General features: G+C 42.7%; 2 protein-coding genes across 4 annotated transcripts; one reads left to right on the top strand and one right to left on the bottom strand.

The window, feature by feature from the left end:
- The first annotated feature begins 654 nt into the window (after window positions 1–654).
- On the top strand, window positions 655–10,118 carry LOC117432100 (chloride channel protein ClC-Kb-like). Of its 3 annotated transcripts, XM_034053574.3 has the most exons (21): window positions 655–1,066; window positions 1,582–1,613; window positions 1,707–1,873; window positions 2,140–2,268; window positions 2,662–2,790; window positions 2,965–3,104; window positions 3,533–3,610; window positions 3,886–3,964; window positions 4,487–4,612; window positions 4,966–5,050; window positions 5,380–5,481; window positions 5,646–5,730; window positions 6,047–6,220; window positions 6,322–6,391; window positions 6,554–6,664; window positions 6,894–7,107; window positions 7,304–7,437; window positions 8,151–8,251; window positions 8,417–8,497; window positions 9,033–9,119; window positions 9,714–10,118. In XM_034053574.3, the coding sequence occupies exons 3-21, from the start codon at window positions 1,771–1,773 to the stop codon at window positions 9,765–9,767; spliced, it is 2,082 nt and encodes a 693-aa protein (XP_033909465.3). In that variant the 5' UTR covers window positions 655–1,066; window positions 1,582–1,613; window positions 1,707–1,770; the 3' UTR covers window positions 9,768–10,118. The 3 variants fall into 3 exon arrangements, with proteins under 3 accessions (XP_033909465.3, XP_033909467.3, XP_033909464.3); XM_034053576.3 differs by lacking the exon at window positions 1,582–1,613 and having other exon boundaries at window positions 655–1,059; XM_034053573.3 differs by lacking the exon at window positions 1,582–1,613.
- LOC117432101 (protein FAM131C-like) lies at window positions 9,905–20,319 on the bottom strand. Its single transcript, XM_034053577.3, has 7 exons — window positions 19,949–20,319; window positions 16,109–16,188; window positions 15,294–15,326; window positions 14,688–14,784; window positions 12,568–12,753; window positions 12,338–12,448; window positions 9,905–12,108 (listed from the first exon to the last, which is right to left on the bottom strand). The coding sequence occupies exons 1-7, from the start codon at window positions 19,968–19,970 to the stop codon at window positions 11,813–11,815; spliced, it is 825 nt and encodes a 274-aa protein (XP_033909468.3). The 5' UTR covers window positions 19,971–20,319; the 3' UTR covers window positions 9,905–11,812.
- Between the last annotated feature and the right edge of the window lie 1,439 nt (window positions 20,320–21,758).

Here is a 21,758-nt window from a genome sequence, read left to right as displayed (position 1 = left end):
TCCTGAGTGCTCTGAGCAAACTTGGTAAATAAAATAAATCTGAGTGAGAAACAACAGCACAAACGTGTGAAAACCACAGTAGTCAAACGTGTGACAGGTCACCTTGCTGTGTGTACTCTAAACAGTTTCTCTTCCTCCCCCTGCAGAGCACTGGGTTGCCATAGGAACAAGTGGGCCTACTCAGGACTTTCCTTCAAAATCTGTGAATTCATTAGGAAGTGGTGGTGTAGCAGGAGGCAAACATGGCTAATGATTTACACAAAGTGAGAAGCAGGCTTGTTTTGGTACAGAGCCATCCTAAAAAATAATTTAAAACACTGCTCACCCAACACCAAAAAAAAACTACCGGTAACTAAATGTTTGGACTTATCTGAGTACTATTTCCATTCCCATGTACAGCAGCTAGAAAACAAAACAGTGGTAGACTGTATTTAATGATCCATATCTTACAAACTCTGAGTAAAGGAAGCTGGGATTGTGTTTGAGGATTCAAGAAGATATTTTTATTTCTTCAGGGTTATGAATAAAAATGGGTTATAAATAACGCAAACATGGCCGTCAGTGTTGTGTGTAGATGATTTTGTGTTTATGGAAAAACTCGGAGGGTGTGACCATAATGACAATCTCAAAAAAAAAGATGTTGTTGTTCTTATAATTAGTTAAGGCATTTACTCCTAACTTTTATTTCTGTTGAGATATTAGTTTGTTTTTCTTGTGCAAAATCGACTTTACCTTTTACTGCTGAGGTAGTGTGCACATACACAAATACATTGAAAGAACAGCAGGGAGTTCTTTAATTGACTATAAACTTCTCGCTGCTTTCCTCCAAACACAATCGAAAGGTAAGAAGGCAGTTCAAGCCAGCTTTTCAAGGACAGCCCAGGGGGACTGGATTGGGCAGTAGGCTTTGGAGGTGAAGCAGTAAGGGTGAGTACGAAGAAGGTCCTGACCAACTTCACAAGGGCAGATTGGATCTGGTGGCCAGCTTTAAAGAACAGGCAACTTTGAGAAGACGCTTAGAGAAGGTGGACTGAGGAACATCAGTCGGGACACGATCAGGTGAAAGGTAGTTTTCATTCTTCTGACCTTGATTTGAGATATAGTTTTGTCAGTACCACAGATTATAGCTCTATATAATAGACCTGTATACATTTTACAAAAAATACAACCTTATATTAAGCTATCTGCTATGGAATTAACAATGATTGGGAAGGGGATAAAGGGCTAGGGGATCATTTCAAATGATCTTTTTAATTGCTTTTTTTATATTTTCTTGTTTCCCTTATAAAGATTTACCATAGTAAAAGCATAGCAAAGCATAGTGAAAGCATGGTAAAGCATAGATAAGCATTATAACGAATAGTAAGGCATGGTAAAGCATATTAAAACAGGGTAAACTGTGGTAAATGCACAGTATAAAAACATGGTAAAACTGCAAAAATACAATGCAGAAATGCAGTGCTAAATGTTTATAAAGGGGTGTGATTCAAAGTGGCCTAGTTAGCACAGATTGTGTCTTGTTTAACAATTTTTTTATTTATACAACTTTATATGGGCTGATCTTACAAACCCTTTTTGTAGATACGTCATCTTTAATCTCTGCAGCTTTTCAGGTAGGTTTAAAACGCAATAACCTTCAGGACATTATTTTCTCTTGTGGCTATCCCTCTCCCTCTCCTTCTTGATGCGTCTCTCAATTCCTGTAGAGTGCAGGATCCACTGCAGCTCCCAGTGTTCCTGGCTGTGCTCGCGAAGACTAAGGTTGCGATCATGCCCCGGGAGGGGGGTGAGAACGATCCCGAAACAGAAGAGGTTCTCCTGCTGGAGAAGAACCTCTGGAAGCCCTGGCCGCGCACTCGCACCAAGGTCAAAGGTCAGCAACTCACAGTTCTGATTCTCTAACCTCTCTGCAATTCCGAGTTGTTTGTGATTTCTTGATTGTGAGACAGTTTATAGCTGCTATCTTATTTTAAACTGCCTTCATTAATTAATGTGATGTCGGATTCAATGGATGAGCGATAGAGGTGGGACGGTTGACCCTGGAGTGTGTGTGATTAGAATGCTATGATTGCAGTTGCATAGGTCCCTTTCTGGATGTTTTATTAAGAGAGCGTGACACTGTCCCTGGTTGCTCTGCAGGCTGCCTGGGCTATGTGAAGCGGGTCCTGTTTGTAGTCGGGGACGACTGGATCTTCCTCTTCGCTTTAGGGGTGATCATGGCACTCATCAGCTTCACAATCGACTTCACGGTCAACAAGATGCTCATCGGTGAGTCCGGGTCCCAGGGAATACGCTTTCGAATGGACACCTGACAGATGATTTTTGTGCCAGATGCATGACAGAATACCAGTGTCATCTATAACCTTAAAACACTCAATCACAATTCTAAGATAAAACTAAAAGAGAGTAAGTGAAATGTTTTAGCTAGTGCCTTCAGAGCTGCTTAAAGACAACCTTACAAACAATCCAGTGGGAACCATGCCTCTTTGCAGCTTATAGGTTCAGGCAGGAAACTCAAGCAATAGATCTATTGATGATTTGATCTGGTATTGGAAGCACCTAAAATATGCTTGATGTCTACATGATTTGGTTAAAGCTATTTCCCTGCCAGAACCATCGCTTTGCTTAATTATGGCCCAGCTAACAGACTTCTTTCCTCAGCCCACTGGTGGCTCTTCCAGGAGCTCGGAGACAACATGCTGCTCAAATTCCTGTCCTGGACGGTCTATCCTATTGCCCTGACTGCCTTCTCCACCGGCTTTGCACAGAGTGTGTGCCCAGAGTCTGCAGGTGGGTACCAGAGGGAGGGAGGGGAGCGATACCCTAACCCTGGCAACTGGATGGTTAGTACACCAAGCAAAAGTGGCCTCAATTAAATCAGATCTATGACCACCATTGCCAGTATATGCAGCAACACCATTAAACTGAATGGATTCAGGCCAATCTCTGTGTATTTTGTACCAGGCTCAGGAGTCCCAGAGGTGAAGACCATCCTGACAGGGGTGGTGCTGGAGGAGTATTTGACCATTAAGAATTTTGGGGTCAAGGTGGTGGGGATGACCTGCACCCTGGCTGCAGGGAGTCCCATCTTCCTGGGCAAAGTGGTGAGCCATCGCTATACAACCACTATGCCTTTATTAGGGGTGCTAACCAATGCTTTGAAATCCATTTTCCTACCTCTTGATTGATCAACATCGTCACTGCCTGTGTTTTATACCTCCATTTGAAGATATTTCAAAGACAAGTTTGGCGATGTAGTTCAAACTTGCTCCAATGGTCCAGCTGCAATCAAAACCTGTTGCCAAGATACCAGAATGCAGCCGTTTATCTATAGTGCTGTATTTAAAATATTTTTATATCATGAATTACCCTAACAAAAATTAATAAAAAGGGGATTAGTAATTATATTTATAAAACCAATGTGAGGTACGAGATTTGATTTGAAATCACCGGTTAGCTTTCCTTTTAAGATTCATTAAGATTTGAATATTCTCTGTTCTGTTTTTCACCTCCCCCGCCTCTTTCTTCTCAGGGTCCGTTCGTCCATCTGTCCTGCATGATCGCTGCCTACCTGGGTAGAATGCGTGCATCTGCGACCAACGAGTATGAGGTAGGAAGCTGGGCAAACCAATGTAGTTTGAGTAACAAGGGAAAACGTATTGAAAAACAGTGCATTACTACAGTGAACCTTCCTTTACTCAAACTTTGATCACTCATTTACTCTCTTTATCTCAAACTGTGCTAAATATCCAATTCTCTGTGCTTCGGTTGTGGTCGTCAAAGCAAATTCTGTTCAGTCAAAAGACAACGTAACCTGGCACCGCATGTAGATTCACTCCCTGTCCAAAAGGTCTGACTCCCTTGCAATGTTACTTTTTTCCCCAGAATAAAAATAAGCAGTATGAGATGCTGGTAGCAGGTGCAGCTGTCGCGGTGTCTAGCTGTTTTGGAGCTCCAATAAGCGGTAAGTAATGGAGTAGTGGTTCTATGCTACACTCCTTGGTTGTCTTCTAATTTTGTCACAGATGTATTGGGATGTGATTTTAAAACACCGTCTGGGTGAAGTCTCACCTTGCGTGGTGTGCAGGGTGACTCATAAAGCCAGGGGCGCGCAGGTTTGTATCCTGGCTGTGCAAAGTCGTCAGTCTTCGCTGGGGATTCTGGAGGGAGCCCTGTCCTTAGGGCTGTCCTTAGGGAGGCAAAAGAACCTCATCACGCTACAGCAGACCCTACTGGCCAGGTGCCTAGTGAGCTCCGTTGGACACCTGCAGGGCTGGCCTTTGTCTTCCAGAGGCTGGTAGCTCACTGACATCTGCTCTCAAGTTCCTGGGTGTAAAAGAGGAAGCTGGCTCGGTCGTGGGATCGGAGGACGCCCACTGAACCTTTGGTTCCCCTGAGCTCTGGGGGAATTGCTGCATTGAGGGAAAAATAATTGGACATTCTAAATTGGGGAGAAATAAATGTTAACTCCTCGCCTCTGTTCCAGGGGTTTTGTTCAGTGTGGAGGTGGTGTCATCCCACTTTGCTGTCAGGCATTACTGGAGGGGATTCTTTGCGGCTACCTGTGGGGCCTGCATGTTCCGACTCCTTGCAGTCTTTAACAGCGAGCAAGGTACCAAGAGCGTGTGTGTGTGTCTGTGAGTGCGTGTGCGAGTGTGTGGTTGTATGCGCTCGTGTGTGTGTGCCTGCCTGCCTGCCTGCGTGTGCATGTGCGTGTGTGTGGTTGCATGTGTGTGCGTCATCCATAACTTTGCGCTTGTGTGTGTGTGCCTGCCTGCCTGCCTGCGTGTGCATGTGCGTGTGTGTGGTTACATGTGTGTGCGTCATCCATAACTTTAAAACTCACTCAGAATTCTCTCCAGGTAGACAGATGTTTCAGCTAGTGCCTTCTTTAGTGTGTGTGTGTATGCATGCAAAATGGGAATTGAATTGTCGAAACTGATCGTAACCTGTGTTTCCACATAGAGACTATCCTCGCTCCCTTTAAGACCAGCTTTGATATTGACTTCCCCTTCGATCTCCCCGAGATGATCTTTTTCCTAATTCTTGGGTAAGGATTTTTCAAACCTCCCTGCACAAAGATAGATAGATAGCTTGTACTATAAAGAAGAAATGATCTATGTGTGTGGGTGGTAGGATCATGTGAAAACCACAGAGGGAACCAATGGAATCACATTTCTCTAGATATATAGACTCACCCTATATGTGCAGGACATATACACTGTGTAACCATTGGTGGTAATGCTTTGGTCTAATGATTTGCTAGCCAGGGTATTCTTCAGGGTAATACACTGGTATTATAATGTTATTCCAATGGGATGAGAAAGGGGATTGAAAGAATCAGTAGCCCTGTTAACTCTGCATGCTGTTTCCCTCCAGGGCGGTCTGTGGAGTGATGAGCTGTGCCTACCTCTTCTGCCAGCGCTGGCTGCTCGGGTACATCCGACGCAATTCAATCATTGTCAAGCTGATGGCTATGGAGTGAGTGCTTTTCCTTGAAACCTGCTTATGTACAGACTTTTTTTTAATGATATCTTGAACCTCTTCCGCTATGGGGAGGGTACCATTGTCCTGCGGAGTAGAGGAGAGTTGCGGTCGCTCAGTGTGGGAGTGTGTTTGCCTAACTGTGTTGTTTGAACCTGCAGGAAGGCTGTGTACTCTGGGCTGGTGGCCCTGTTGCTCTCCTCCATCACCTTCCCTTATGGTCTGGGACAGTTTATGGCGTCCAGGGTAAGTTGCTGCTACACCTCCAGGCTGCTCTGGGCTGTCTTTTCCTTCTATAATTTACAGTCTCTTCCAAACAGCTTTTGTAAACCGTTCCCTGTAAGTTCCCTGTGTATTTGTCATAATCTTAACGTCAACCACATAGGGAATCACTAGAACTGTTATAGAAAATAATTGTAATAATAAGGCTTGTTTTGGGGGAAAACTGTATGTCAGAAGAAGATATTAATTGAAGAAAACTTTATATTCCCTCCCCATCTGCACCTCTCTCTCCTTCTGTTTCTTCTTCTCCCCCCATTTCCTTCACCATTCTCTCTCTCAGCTCACCATGAAAGAACTCCTCTACTCCTTATTTAACAATAACACCTGGATCGTCCTAACCCAGAATGCCTCACTCTCACGGCCCCATGTCGTGGACCCTGAAAACCTGTGGCTAGAGTGGTGGGACCCCACGTTCACTGTCTATGGGACCATTGCTTTCTTCTTGGTCATGAAGGTATGGAAGGAATAGCCCATACAGCATACTTTTATTGACCTGGTCTCTTTCCCTGGATCCGGGACTCATTTAGGACTAATTCGGTTTTCCTTTTCCCCCAGTTCTGGATGCTTGTTCTGGCCACCACAATGCCAATGCCCGCCGGCTACTTCATGCCAGTCTTTCTTTACGGTGAGTGATCACAGTAGAAGGAAGAGGACCATGAGGTATGGGGTGTTGCTCCAATACCTTGCCAACACAACTGACAGTCTCTGCCTGGCCTAGGACTGAATGGATGTGCTTGCTGAGTGCTTGATACTATCGACGTGTTGATTGGTTGCGGGTTTGTTACAGGAGCAGCGATTGGTCGATTGTTCGGGGAGGTGGTAGCCTACTTTTTTCCGAATGGGATCTGGACTGATGGCGTCCTTAACTTGATAATTCCTGGAGGATATGCTGTGGCAGGTAAGGGCTGATCATGTCAGAAACATACAGTATGTGCTGAAAGAAATAAGCTGTATCATACACAGTGCAGGGCATGTGTTCAGCCCAGGGTGAGCTGAGCTAGAGCTTTGTTTTCTTATTCACTGTAGCATTTCATTGCTCCTCATCAGTCTTGCGAAATACTTCCTTACCTTCAGCTCTGTATCCATATCTTCACCCCACCTTTCCCTGCCCTCTCTCCCTGTCCCAGGTGCGGCTGCGTTCTCTGGTGCTGTGACCCACACTCTGTCCACGGCTCTGCTAGCTTTGGAGATGACTGGTCAACTCTCTCACATCCTGCCTGTGCTGCTGTCTGTACTGATGGCTAACGCCATCGCACAGCGCTATCAGCCTTCCTTCTACGACGGGACCATCATAGTCAAAAAGCTTCCCTACATACCCCGCTTCTGGGGCTCCCAAAAAGGGTAATAACGGGTAATCACCCCCCACCAGCGCTCTGCCCCTGGGTCTGATGAATGGGCTCTGTTATAGCTTACCTGTAGAAATACCAAAAGAAATTCAATGACAAACCTTTCAGCTTTTTGAATGCCTTTGACGTTAAAGGGAGTTTTTACTCCTGTACAATTATATACATGTTCCTTCCTTTCCATACTGCTGCAGATCCTGCATGGTGACCACTGATCAGTATATGAACCGTAACCTGGCCCCGGTGGTAAAGAGCTGGGGTTTCAGGGATATCCTCAATGCACTGACCTCCAGCGCCGACACTGAGTTTCCTGTAGTGGAGAGTGAAGGTAATGCAATTCCTTGTGTAGTCTCTTATAATACAGCTGCCTGTAGTGCACCAGGATCTTGAATGATGAATACATGTCATTTACACTGCAGGCCGTATGAATATATGCGCCCCCTATCTCATATAAATTTTGCCTTTTAAGAAAATACTGTACACTTAAAATTTTTAAATAAACGTCCTAGATTGTGTGATATATAGTACATTGGGCAGTTAACTTCCGGTAGTTTACGGCAACTGCTTTTGTATTCCCAGTGCTACTTTAACCCCAGTATCCTGCAGTGATGGGACCCATTAATCCCTAGCCTTTGACCCCCCCCAACTCTCCCTTTAAAAAGCAAAGTGGGATAAAGCATAGTGAAATCATGGTTAAGCATAGGTAAGCACTGTAAAGCCCAGAGAGGTATGGTAAAGCGTAGTAAAAAAACATAGCAAACCATGATTATGGTAAACCCTTTGAGTTTCACTACATGAGAGTAGCTGTTATTTACTTTGTGCTAATATTGCACTCAGCTTTAGACAAGTTAAATTGAGATCGTAGTGGTGGGGACCAACCAAGACATAGCTTCATTGAAATATATGAGCCTTCAGTGCAGTTCCTCCACCAGGTAGAAATGCATGGATGGGCCATTGGAAAAGCATAGGAAAACTGTCAAATTAGCATGCAATGATACCATGGTAACCCTCCAGCCTCAGTGCTTGTTCCCTCTGTTCCAGGGTCCATGGTGCTCCTGGGTTCTGTAGCCCGGTCTGAATTACTCTACTTCCTGCACAGCTACACAGGGCAGGACACTGTCGTGGAGGGGACCCCCAGCTCGGTAGGGCAGTTCCGTAGTTCTTTGTGGAGGGGGGTGGGCTAAACCTCTGCTATCCAAGGTTTTAAAATCCAATGTCTTTATTAGCACTACCAGCATCATCACTGGTCCCACCTCTCTCCTGCGGAAAATCTTTTAATTTAACGCCGTTGTTCTTTTTCTCCGTAGGGATTGGAGAAGAATGTGGGGGAGGTGTGTTCCATCCAGCCTATCACTTTTCAGCTTTCAACACAGACCTCCCTGTACCAGGTATTGTACACTGTCTGTCTGATCACACCTCAGCTGCACAGACTACAGGGCAAGCAGCTGTTATCCTGATTCTGTAGATCACTGTCAGACATTGTAAATACATTTCATTAGGGTTTTCTCTCTATGAAATTATAAAGTGGCCTGGGATTCTACATATTCATATAAGCATCATGTCTTGCCATTTTCTGGACTGTCCTCAGTCAGTTGTTTGCTTTGTTTTGCAATACTTTTCACTGATTTTCTTTGTATAGTTTACATGCAGTACCATAACCTTGGTGTTTTAGACACACTGATGTACCTGACATTGTTAATTTATAATGCCCATAAATAAACAAACCCTAACCCTAGCATTAATAAAGCAACTACAATCTAGCATTATGACTCCCTCTGAGATACGATATTCGGATTGCAAACCACAACGACTCTGTGCAGAAAGGTATAGCTGTGGAAGGTTTTTTGTCCCCGGGCACAGAGAGTCCCTCCCAGTATCAGGCTCCCCCAGTTCAGCCCCTTCTGACCAGCCCTCTCCCCTCAGGCACACGAACTGTTCGAGCTCCTGAACGCGCAGCTGATGTTTGTCACCGATGGAGGGAAGCTGGTGGGGTTCGTCACCCGAACGGACGTGAGTCTTTACTGTGTTTAACTTATCGTTTGCAAAGTCAGCTCGGTGTAATAGAATATTTGTTCCCACCAGTGAACATTTGTTCCCCCCTACATGCATGTTTGTTATTTATCCTAGCTATGTAAATTAAGCATGTGTAACGCTAGTAAATGTGAGCAGTGTTTGCAGGCTGTTATCATGCATTACTGTAGGTGAGACTGGACCTGTCGGGGGGAACTGGATGGTATAAGTTTAGGGTTAGGGAAGGGGGTCTTAAAATTAAGGTTTTAGTTGAAAATGCATGAATAGATATGCAAAGAAAGATGACTTTGTTAAAAAAATGAGGGGTTAAATATTCCCCAATATTGGTTCCTAGGTAGAATGAATATTAGTTCCTGGGGGAAAAAAGTTCAGCTGTATAAAGATATCTAGAAAAAGGGTCAAGTTGCAACAACTTTAAACGAGGTACAATATCGGGCCTAACTTTGTTTCCCGTTTCATTCATAAACCCATACTTGATCTTGATAACTCGCTGACATTAAAAACAATGGGTTGAATTGGCCCTGGCTATTGGGAACCTCTGTCTTAATCGCGATTTCTTTTGTGTTCTTGCAGCTGAGAAAGGCGATTGAAGACCTGGCCTTGGGGAAGACCCCTGTACAGATATAACAGACAGACAGACAGACAGACAGATAGACAGACAGATCACTCAGCCAAGGAGTCAGCAAAACAATTATACAGTTCAGTTGAGACAGCATGTCACATGTATATTACTAGCAGAGTTGAAACTAAACCAATAGTATTGCTTCCAACTCTGTATTAAGATCTATAGATACAAGATTGTATTGAAATCAGTTTGAATAGAAGTATTCATTAGTTAGACTTTGTTTATTGGAATTAATAAATTACTTAGCAGGAACTAATAAGAATCTATTTTTAATACCCTGAATATTCCATTCCTAATGGCTTCCTTTTGTTTAAATGCTACACACGTAATAATAAATCTTCTTTTGAAATCTTTCTGTATTTCTTTATTTAAATATCACCGTGAGGTATGTATATATTTGTATATTAAAAAATAACACGACATTACAAATCACAGACATACTGCTGCACATTTGGGGGAGGGCTGTTCTACATCTTCATTTAACGGTAAACGTTTACAAGGTAAACACAGACAGAAAAGCTGACTTTTTTATCAGACTCGGCCAGAGGAATTAGCCTTTACATTTACATGTGCCAACTGCCAGCCCCTAGCCACACTGAGAGTGGTATTGAGAGCATAATTTGCACACAAGAACACACAAGGACCCACGCTCAATGTGATTAGAGGTGGGTAGCCAGCATAAACATATTACAAGTCATACAATTAGGATTTGAAACATCAGTACCCCACAATCATATTCAATTTTCCCCTTCAATAGACATCACTGGTATCTAATTATTACATTATTCCATTATTCCCGCATCTCTGAGCGGTACCTTATCAGATTGTGTTGACAATCCAGTTTGTTTCCAGTGTTCTAAGGCTCCTCCCCTTTGGAAGCTGCTGGTGACGCTCTAAGACAAATAGGCACACTAATATTTGTGAACGTACAAATAGCTTGAATCCAAAAAGATGTGTTATAGACCCAAAACCCAATCCAGTTTTTGTTTGCAGTTAGACATATTTTATATAGACCCTGGGTCATACAAGGTGGATAAGGAATTAGTGTGTATGGTTAGTTTGGGTCTTCCCAGGCTGTACATTTCATTCCAATGTATGTTTCTATTCGAATGCACTCTGCAGCCGTAATTCTCTCTCTGCAACAGTATTCCCCAATTTGAAAATGGTAAGCGTCAACTGTCATGATAAAAACTTCTTCATCCTGGGACCCTCTGATTGGCTGTTAACCGAACACCTCTTTCATACTGACGCTGTGATTGGTCACCATCAGATTATTTGGCGATAAACAGCGAATGGATTGTTACAAGCCATATCGGCAATGCCGGAAACAACATCAACTTCCCACAGTTCACCAACCCCCAGCAGTAATGTGGTAAGTCTGGGAACCAGTTACCAACACCCCGAGTGAACAGAACTTGTTTCTGCCCCTTCAGTTGCATACACCACCTCCCAGATTAAACTAATACACCATTTGATCTGCAAGCACAGTTTTAAAGGATATTTTGCTACATAATTGCTGTCATTAGAAAAGATTTTAAAATCAGTGAAGAATGGACAAGAATGCTTAAAGGGTTAATTTGCTGGACCTGACCTGCTGTCAAGGCGGATGCAGCTCTGAGCAACAAACAATATTATCCGATATTCTGCCATGGTTGTAGATATTTCTTGATTTTAAATAACAGCATCAGTTTTCCATTTATTTCGGATTTGGTTTGCGTGCTAAACACGATGACATAATTGATCAGATAATTATCTGCAGTTTTTTCATCTTCCCATAAATAAGTGTTAAATAATGATTTCTTAAGGTTAGGTTAAGGCTAGGGTTAGGGAATATAAAAAAGTAGAATATTTTTGTCTTCATGTAAACGGTTGAGAAGATTTTTCATATATTTCTGTTTCTAATATCTTTTTGACATTATTATCAGTGATACGTATTGGCTGGTTAACAGGAAGTGTTTCTAATGTGACTTGCTGACCACGCTGTTAGTTTAGTTCGAGCCCAGTTCACAGACAGCTGTGGCTGTTCCAGCTGGGATTGACACAGCCTCTAGTTGTAAAATACTTCATCTTCGGAGATGGAGCTGCTGTCAGCGTGTCGAATGGAGCCGCTCCTCCGGGGGCGCTGTCCTGTGCCACAGCTCCTCCCCACCAGCAGGGGGCCCGGTCTCTCCGGGTTGGCTGCGAGCGTGTCCCTGATTGATTGGGTCTGCAGGCAGGGGACAGACGGGGATGGCTCTTGGGTGTGCAGGTCTGTCTCATCACCCCCGTCCAGATTGATACTATAGAGCCTCTGGGTACCATTCATCCTCAGCTGCTGGAGATACACCTCCTCCGCATCAAGACCTAATCAACAACCACAACCACAACACACAGTATTTATTAATAATGTTTCAGGATACGACATCTATAACTTTAAACACTGGACCCTATTCAGCTGAAAAAAACATTCTCTCAATTCAATAATGCCTGCATCACCCTCAGTGGCACCTTAGCTATAGTGTACTGTACACAGATAAGTGCTGGCGTGACATCGGTGGAAATAAACCAATTAGATACGGTATTGCCCGTCTACCTGGAAAGAAAGCAGAATCCTGGGAGAGCTTCCCATCATGCTCGACTCCAGCGTCCATCGATGACCAGGCACTCATGGTCGCTTCGGCGATGGCAAACTGCTCGGCAACCCCTGCAGACAGACACTCACATTAGATATGGCTTGTTTCTTAAAATAATGAGAATTGTCATTGACACGTTCTGTTTAAACTGTCCCGAACCCCCCCCCACCCCCCTGCCCCCGCCTCTGACCTGCAGCGAAGCGCGCCTCTTTGATCTCGTCGGTCAGGTCGCTGTACTGCTCCTCGTCCTGTAAGGGCGCCCCCCCCCAGTCCTGCTGCTTGCTGTTCCAGCCCTTCCACTCAATCAGGTGGGCCACGCGGCCCTGCGCCATTGCCGTCGGCTTGGTGATGCGCTCTTTGATAGTCGCCACCAGACCTGCCCAGGAACACAAAGCACTGGCTTCAGGTCACCCAGTATCCCTCCAGGCCGGCTCATACTTCACTCCTGCAACGTCTCTGAGGGTGACTTGTAGCCTCTGTCTTGTTGTGTGGATTTATGCTGATCCAATGGTGACTGAACAATCTTAGCCTCTTATTCCCAAAGTACCAATGCAAGAGTTTTTTTCAAACAAAAGACACAAAAATACATTGTTGCGCTAACTCCAGCAGACAGGGCGCTTGACACCAGGTTTTCACCTAGTTAATCACATTTTGGCAGCAACTTCTGGTGCTAATAAATCAGATGTACTGTGTTTCTGAGAGTTGCCTCCACATGGATGTACATAAATACATGAATTATTCAGGCGTTCATATCCAACACAGCAGGCTAGATAACTAGCTGCAGGAACAGTAGTGGCTAGTCTGATTGGCAAAGACCATTTGTAAGGTTAGATTTCAAAATAACTAAAAAGTGTTAATGCTATGGTTTTGCAAATAGTTTTAAGGCTGATTAAATTGGTATTATAATGGAATCCCAAAGGGGTTTTCTGACATTTTCCACATTGGTGTATGAATGTGTATTTGTTGTACTGCATCCACATGTCCACAGCGGGGCAGCATTGAGCCACACTAGGAACCCTTGACACTGGAATGCACTGAAACACTGAACTACTGTATCAGGAATGCTGGCAATTTTGTCTGCAGCTGCACACTGAAGTGCATTTTCCCTGCAAGCATGCAATGAATGTAGTTAACGCAACAGCTGTTGACAGCCGTGCCTGGGTTAAGGGTCTTGTTATTGTAAGGGCCACTTGTCTGGCATGGCCACTTTCCCCAGTTGCTGTGCATTCTGAGCTTCAGCAATGTTGGGATCAATAATCCAGTATTCTCATTGGCCTGGAGGTTAAATTCCTTTTGGGTTGGAAATTGGCCCTGGTGCATCAACCAAACCTTTAGTACCAAATTGTTTTCAGGGGCAGCAAGTGCTTAAATGCTTGAAATATTGGTTTGTGTATTAATTATTTGGTCCAATTTCAGGTGCATTCAATTGTCTGAACCTAATCAAGAATTATCTTTAGTTGGGACTACACGAGTATCGATTGCCTCAACTATTAAATTGTGTATCTTTGCACTTTGCACTTTGAACTTTGTACCTTGTCCTGAACATTTGAATGTAAAAATGTAAAACACTTTTATGTTTTTGCAATAATGGCTTTTTAGAGATTTTTTCTCCAGCATTACAGAGAGTGGGTCTGTTCCTACCTGCTGACCATCTGTTTATTGAGACTCGTGCCCCTGTGCCATGTTTGTTGGATGCATTCATGTAAGATGCAGTAACTTTTGGATTATTTTTCAATGCAGATAGTGGCAATGAAAGCACAAGGGCAGCTAGTATTGGTGGTTCAATGCATTTAGGAAGAGCCCTAAAACTTCAAGGAGGGATGAAAAACAGACGGTGCTTGTGCGCTGTGGAGTGCATAGGAGAGGTTTGGGAGGTGAGGGAGGATATTGAGTGTTTAATATAGCTAGGAGGAGAGCGCTGTTAATAACAGTAGATGACACAGCTAAAGCTATCAGGGAGAAGGGCTCACGGTGGTATCCATGGAAACAGCCTTCCTACAAATTTAGCCAATTGCACACTTAATTACAGAAGACAGCAGGAGACTGCAGAGTGACTGGCCACTGTAGAGGTGAAACTCATTTACACTGTGAATAAAGAAACAGTATACATCTTCATATACTAGCACACATATATACTGTGTATGTAAATATATATATATATATATATATATATATATATATATATATATATATGACACAACCCTTATAAAGATGTTTAAGTCCTGCTCTGCACACAGGCATACCGTAGTCTCTATTGATCTTAACTTAGCAGCATTTACCACGACCCCAAGACCACGCCTTCTCTCTTACCTAGCAGGGATGATGTCGCCAGCTCTGCGATTTCAAATCCGTCTGGGGTCTGCTTCATCTCCTGCACAATCCCATTCGCGGCAGGCTTGAAGCATTTCTAATACAAAAACATGCTGATTAATGAATTGATCGCACAGCAGGCATACAGAAAGAGAGAGAGTCAGGACATGCTTTTATTATTATTTGTTTATTTAGCAGACGCCTTCATCCAAGGCGACTTACAGAGACTAGGGTGTGTGAACTATGCATCAGCTGCAGAGTCACTTACAATTACGTCTCACCCGAAAGATGGAGCACAAGGAGGTTAAGTGACTTGCCCAGGGTCACACAATGAGTCAGTGGCTGAGGTTGGACTTGAACCGGGGACCTCCTGGTTACAAGCCCTTTTCTTTATCCACAGGACCGCACAGCCTCCAGCCTACAGCTTTTATACTGATAGTCTTACATTTATACAGCACTGCCCTAAATAAAGTAAAAGAAAGTAATGACGGAGCAGTGACACCAATGACAGAATCTCATGGGCGGTGAATAGTCTTGACACACCTTCAATTCTAGTCAGATTGGCTCAGATGACATTACTTTTGAAAATCCAGACACTTCAATTACCTTCAAGGGGTCCCAGCAAAATCCTGTCTGCTCCTGCCAAAAAAAGATAACACCACTAATCAGACCGGCGGAGTGACACAGCATGCAAAGCATTAGGTCTGCCACAGCGTGAGTTCCAGGAGATTTAAATGGAACAGCTTCCCTCAAAAATTCTACCAACAAGTACGATGGCAACACGAAACCAGGGTGTAAAAGTCTCCCTGTTTGTTCTTGGAATATTAGTTATTATGTGCAGCAGAGGCCATACTTGGTTTTTAGGGTCCTCATCCAAAAACGGGCACCCTTATACACTGATCGTGTCTGTCTGTCTATCCGTCCGTCTGTCCCACTATACCAGGGGAACATGATCACTGCATTCATTTTGCACCAGTCTTCACCAAGCTTTTGTCATACACTCCTAGCCTCCTATAGACGTATCGGATTGCATTGGGCTCTAATCCAATAGGAATATTAACCTGTACATGCACTCATTCACATTCTTACTCTAAGCAGTCCAGAAACACGACATCATCACTTTACATAATGTAGAGACTAGAGAGCTGTCAGAAGTCTCAGAACACATTTCACTCTGACCTTGTGCATGCTCTGTATGTGCCTCCACTGGTTACTATTTACAATTTGTATTTCTGTTTTTCAGCACAAATACATGCCACTCACTCCTGCTAAAAACACCACAGAATATGGTTTTTAAAAAAACAAAACAAAACAAAAAACATACCTTAGAACCTAGATTTTGTCCTGTTCTACAAAATAGTATACATGCTCTTCCATTGAAGATGCCTCCCTTCATGGCTTCAGGTCTCCCTCTAGCTTACCTTTGAAACGGCCTGGTTCTCAGAGCCGGGCTGCTGCTGCTGCAGTTCGGTTAGTGGTGGTTGGGGGGTGCCGTGGAGATCTGTGAAGAACAAGAGCCAGAGGGTTATAGGAGCATGAGGAGCATGTATCCGTGCAACATGGGACCTAGGTGACTGAAAACACGCCCTTGAAACCAAAGTGACGACAGTATTTATGTAAGACAGAAAATATAGTGTATTAGTGACACTATGTTGGTGATGTGTGCCTACATCTTTAAATCACAGGTTTCAATTAATTGCATTTGGACTATTGGGGTTGACCTTTATATATTTGATACAGGAAGTGATTATGAGGGAGAAACGTAAGTGAGACTGGTAAGCAAGACTTAACTCTACACTAGTAGCTCTGTACACCTCCTCATACCGTGTCCTCTCCCAACAAAGCCTTTTAAAAGTTTACCTCTAGTAACTCTGCTGTTTTCCAGTATAATTACTTTGCTTTCCCATACTGTGATTGCTACTGCTTGGCATGCCAGTGGCTGTAGATTGATGCTTTCATTAGTGGTGGTTGATCTACAAAGAACTAGCTGAGTTGAAATGAAATAGGGTTTCATTATCATTTTTCAGCAGTTATAAAGGGGTTATAAAGACTTATTTGTCCATCTGTAAACGAGGATTGCTGGAGATGTCGGTTGTTTGTGTTTAATAAGGATCTGTTTTGGTTGCCTTTTTAGCTTGTAATGTAAAAGGAGGGCTATGTCTAATTCTATTAAATGAGATATATTGTGTAATCCACGCTGCAGATTTGTTTTAGATTTGTTCCCCCATTGACACACCATTGTACATAAAACTAGGCTGGCTGTCACTTGAGCCTTTTCATTGGTATTGTATGGGATGCATTTTGGTCTTGTATCACTATTCATCAATATACACATTTAATCAAAGGTTATGGTTTCTTCAGGGTGATGCAATGGTATTATAATAGTATTTTCAATTTTCCAACCTTTCTGTTGCCTTGTTATTACTTGAAGGAATAATGAAATCATAAAATGAAAGGTTACTGCGCAAACAAAGCGGCACGAAATGTCAGACTCCCTCGCTGGAGAAGTGAGTGTTTGAAGGCGATTAAAGCCCAGAAGCCAGACTGCCTGTCTGATAGCAGCGTTGTTGCAGTCTGGTACAGTCTGTGGCTGCGCTGCAGCGCGATGGCTATCAAAGCTCTCGCTCGCTGCTCTGCATTCAGCTCCGTCCTCCACACTCCGCTCCCAGCATGCACCTGGACTGGGCCCGGCGGCTGCTATCCTGTTGCTACCTGGGTTTCCACGGCAACCACAAAGCTCTGCCGTCAACTCCCAGCGGAAATCCTTAATAGAAAGCCAATTTACTGGCACATTATCTGATGCACATGCAGCCGAATGTTTATTAATTCTGTATAAATCAATGCAGAGTGAAAACTAATCTGGTTACAGCACAGACGCACGACGATTGGAGTTATAGATTTATATCTGCTGGATACGCGCCTCATAATGAGAAGTATGTCAGTGATGATAACCGAAGCTTTTAAAACCAGGTTCTTACTTCTGCATAAGCAACATCGTTTTATGACTATGCTCGCTTCTTTAATTATGGATATGCCCGATTTTCAAATATAGCACAATGTACTTAATTGAAAATTTAAAGTCAATTATTCAGTGCACAAGTATAGAATAATACATTATGATTAAGTACAGCTGGTGGTTTATAATACATGAATTCAGACGTCAAAGTTAAATATGTGCTTAATGCATTTAATTAAATGTAATGTTTCCAACACTGAAGCAGGAATATTTACCATGCATTTTACATTTATTGTGTAAACACCATCTCTGATGTTTACAAACACACACAGGAGCCCTTTGTTGCGGACAGAATCATTTCAATATAATACTAGCAAGCAGGAAATCAATTCAGACTTAAACACCGGAAAACACAGAGAATGCTGCCTGTTGCAGAGTGGAAAACTATAATGTTTTATTTATTGACATGTGTCATATTAGTGAAGTATATACAATATAATGCATGTAATGTAAATGTAATATATGCGTTGGTCATTTTACTATAAATATTTTGAAAATATGTAATGTAGTTTTGCTGCATGTTAAATGTGTTTATGATATGTATGTATGTATGTATATATGTATGTATGTGTTTATTTAACAAGATAAATACAAAATAAATTAAGTTTAAAATGCTGCTTCCCTGGTACCTTATCTTTTCCTGGACTGCAGCTCAGTCGTGACCTTCAGCACAAGAAATGATTCGTTTCAAGGAAGCAGATATTTAAACTTTCCACATCTATAGTGCACTTGACATGTCTTTATAACCCTAAATAAAGCACAGTGATAAGGTTTTTAATACTATTAGGATTCTTCCGTTATAGCCTGTTTTCTGCTAAAAACTGTGTTCAAAAACATAAAAACCACTACCTTGACTTGACCGATCTCCTGGTGCCTGCTGATGGTCTTGAGAATGTCAGGCTGTTGTTCCCTAACTCTCTGTTCATTTGCTTACACAGCATCACAGTTTTCTTTGTATACCTGTTGGTTCATTGCATACGCTTTTGCATGCTATGCTGCTGCTGTGGTCAGTATATCCCTGTGTGCGAGGTGCTTGTAACCCAGTGGATTAATCCTTCATAAATAACTTAAAGAAAGAAATAATTAGGTAAATAAGAGGCAAATCTTTCAAGAATTGCCGCTTGTGGAGGGGGTCGAAAATATCGAACAATTTCACTGTGACATCAGAGCCATCAGGAATATCAGCAGGCCCCCTTAAATGTCACCAGTATTGAATTCTCTTGACTCATTATTCTCCAGTGGAATTTGAGTCACAGGGGGTCAATTTATCAGCCTGAAGGCAAACCTGTTGCAGGTCTGCTAAAGTCCAGCTCTTATGCAGCAGTTATACAAGTTTACCAGGTTAAATCTACATATTCTTTACAGTGTGCTATGCCTTGTGAGTCATGAATTGATGCATTGGGTTTCACTCAGCTAGTACTTATAACCTTTGAGCTTCATTGAGCCGCTAGCTTCACAGTGACTCTATTTAGCACTGTTCGGAATCTTAACTAAATATATGCAAACTCAAGCGCCAGGCTACTATGGCTCCTTAATGCATGCTTGTGTTCATTTAGTTTTTCTTCCAGAAAAGGAATACTCAAAATCCAGCTCCTGTTTTACACGTCTGGAGGATTAAAGGACTTCAAGGTCACACAGAAGTCAGAAGCTGATCTGGAATTTAAACATGTGTACCATACAAACTGCAAACATTATTGTAGAGAACATCCCAGAATGACAGATGTTATTGTGTGTGAATCAGGATCTCTTGCCACATTTACAAGCAGCAGTACATAACAATTGTTGCAATGCAATTTTGGAATTTATTGAGAATTGAGGAATTGAGAATATTGTTAATATTTAATAGGTCATCATTGATTGTACTTATTGGACAGCATTTTCATATGCATTGCCTACTTATTCAAGAAATGACAAAGATTTAAATTAGAGCCCTATATTTAATATATTCTTTAATGTACAGTATGAAAGAGCAATTGTAAACAGTTTGGCTAGCCCTGACAGGGCTAGCCAAACTGGGTGTAACAGGCTGGTTTTGCATTAGCAAATATAATGACAGGACCAATTAAGCAGCAAACTGTGCCCCAATTCCAGTTCAGCAACAGCTGCACCACTTCTGAGAACAGATCTAAAGAGCTGGATACCAGTCTTAAAGTTGTTTACTTGGAGTCAGAGAGATCCAAGCGCTTTGCTACATTGGGAGTGAAAAGCAATTCCAGCGGGTACCAGAGCAACAGGCAGGACTTACCTTTAGAGATGCAGGAGCCCATCGTTTCCAAGGAAGAGCAGGCGAATAGACAAACAGGCAGGCAGGCAGACGGAAGGCTCCACGGTTATCTGTTCACATCTGAGCAGTAAGGAACCATGCTGCAGCTCAGAGAGGGTGAAACAGGCTGAGAAAAAAGACCTGGAAGCGTACTACCTCTCCTCTCCCTGTCTGACTGGGAACGAGAGAAAATAACAAACACACGTTGCTGCCTTGTGTGTGCCTTCCCTCCACTGCTTCAGTGATGAACCCCCACCTCTCTGCTTGTCAGCACACACACACACACACACACAAAGACAGGCGCACACACTCCCTCGCACACTCACACCTCTCCCTGCCCTCTATTCAGTGCATCTCAGAACCCCTGGTCACAGTCTCCAGTCTGTAGTGTGTTACAAGGGCAATGACTCAGAGGAGCTGTGGGACTGACACAGAAGGATCCTAAGGACCTGTCCTCTCACTCTCAGTGGAGGGGGAACACATCTCTGTGTCCGAGGAGGAGAGGATGGAAATCTCCACTCAGAGAGAGCTGAGTTTGAGACAGGAAAAGGGAGATTTGGGATGGAGGAAGGGAGATTATTAATTTTTACTCTGGGAGATTGAGAGAATGGAAATATCTGATTTTTAAATGGGAGCGACAGAGGAATGTAAATGACCAGGGGTTAGGGAGAGAGAAAAAATTATAAATATCTCAGGCATTCCATTGGGGCATATATATATATATATATATATATATATATATATATATATATATATATATATATATATATATATATATATATATATATATATATATATATATATATATATATATATATATATATATATATATATATATTTGCTGTTTCACATCAACCATACACAGTGTATATTACAGTAAGGTGTAGTTTGGTGCTCAGAGAACAATGATTGAAAGGTCACAGCGCCGTAAGATACTCGCCTCAACAACAAACACCCTTCGACGCAGACAGGCACTGTGACACAGCGCAACACTGACACACTGTGGTGAAAGGACGCACTGCAGCACACGTGCAACTATTGAAGGTATAGGCACAGATTCACTGAGCTGTGGCTCTGGGACTAGGTTTGCTCCTCTTGTTTAAATTATTCATTTTTAAAGTCTAATACACACTTGTCAGACAATATGCTCGACATTCAGATCAAAGAACAGACACACCAGTTTCTACTGGTATAATTGGTCCAATGCTGTACAAATACATACTGGTGAGATGGAAATTGGAAAATCCCTATAAAAAAATAATTTTAATGATGCTATATGTGAAATCTCTATATCTTTATATGTTGCCTTCATGCCATTTAAAATAGCAGTATTATATACAAAGTCCTAATGCTGAGGCAGGTCCAGCTGTGCGCCTGTCTCTCGCTCTCTGTTGCTGTATAACGGCTAGTTTCAGATCCCTGAAAGCAGGGAGCCTGGGAGGGAGACTTCAGTCTAAATGTCAGCGTGATCGATAGCTCTCATCTCGCTCTGACCTGGGGAGACCTCATTCAGCCCGGCACGCTGCTCACGGCTTGGGTCGTGAAACCTCAGCCGACAGTCAGACCCCCGTTCTTCAAAGAGAAACTTGAGACAGGGAGACTTTTTTACCAAATATGAAGCAGCTTTAATTTTAAAATCTTAAAAACAGCCAGAGATATTCTCGGGTGTAATATTAATAACTATGTGCTTTAAATCTTGAGGTTTTCTTTTATTCAATTAATAAGAGCATACAAAGATTGATTAATCCATGAATCACTTACTTAATAATTAGATATTCTACACCAAATGGCT

This window comes from Acipenser ruthenus, chromosome 27, assembly GCF_902713425.1.
Source record: "Acipenser ruthenus chromosome 27, fAciRut3.2 maternal haplotype, whole genome shotgun sequence".
Taxonomy (NCBI): domain Eukaryota; kingdom Metazoa; phylum Chordata; class Actinopteri; order Acipenseriformes; family Acipenseridae; genus Acipenser; species Acipenser ruthenus.
This window is presented reverse-complemented; position numbering and strand designations above follow the sequence as displayed.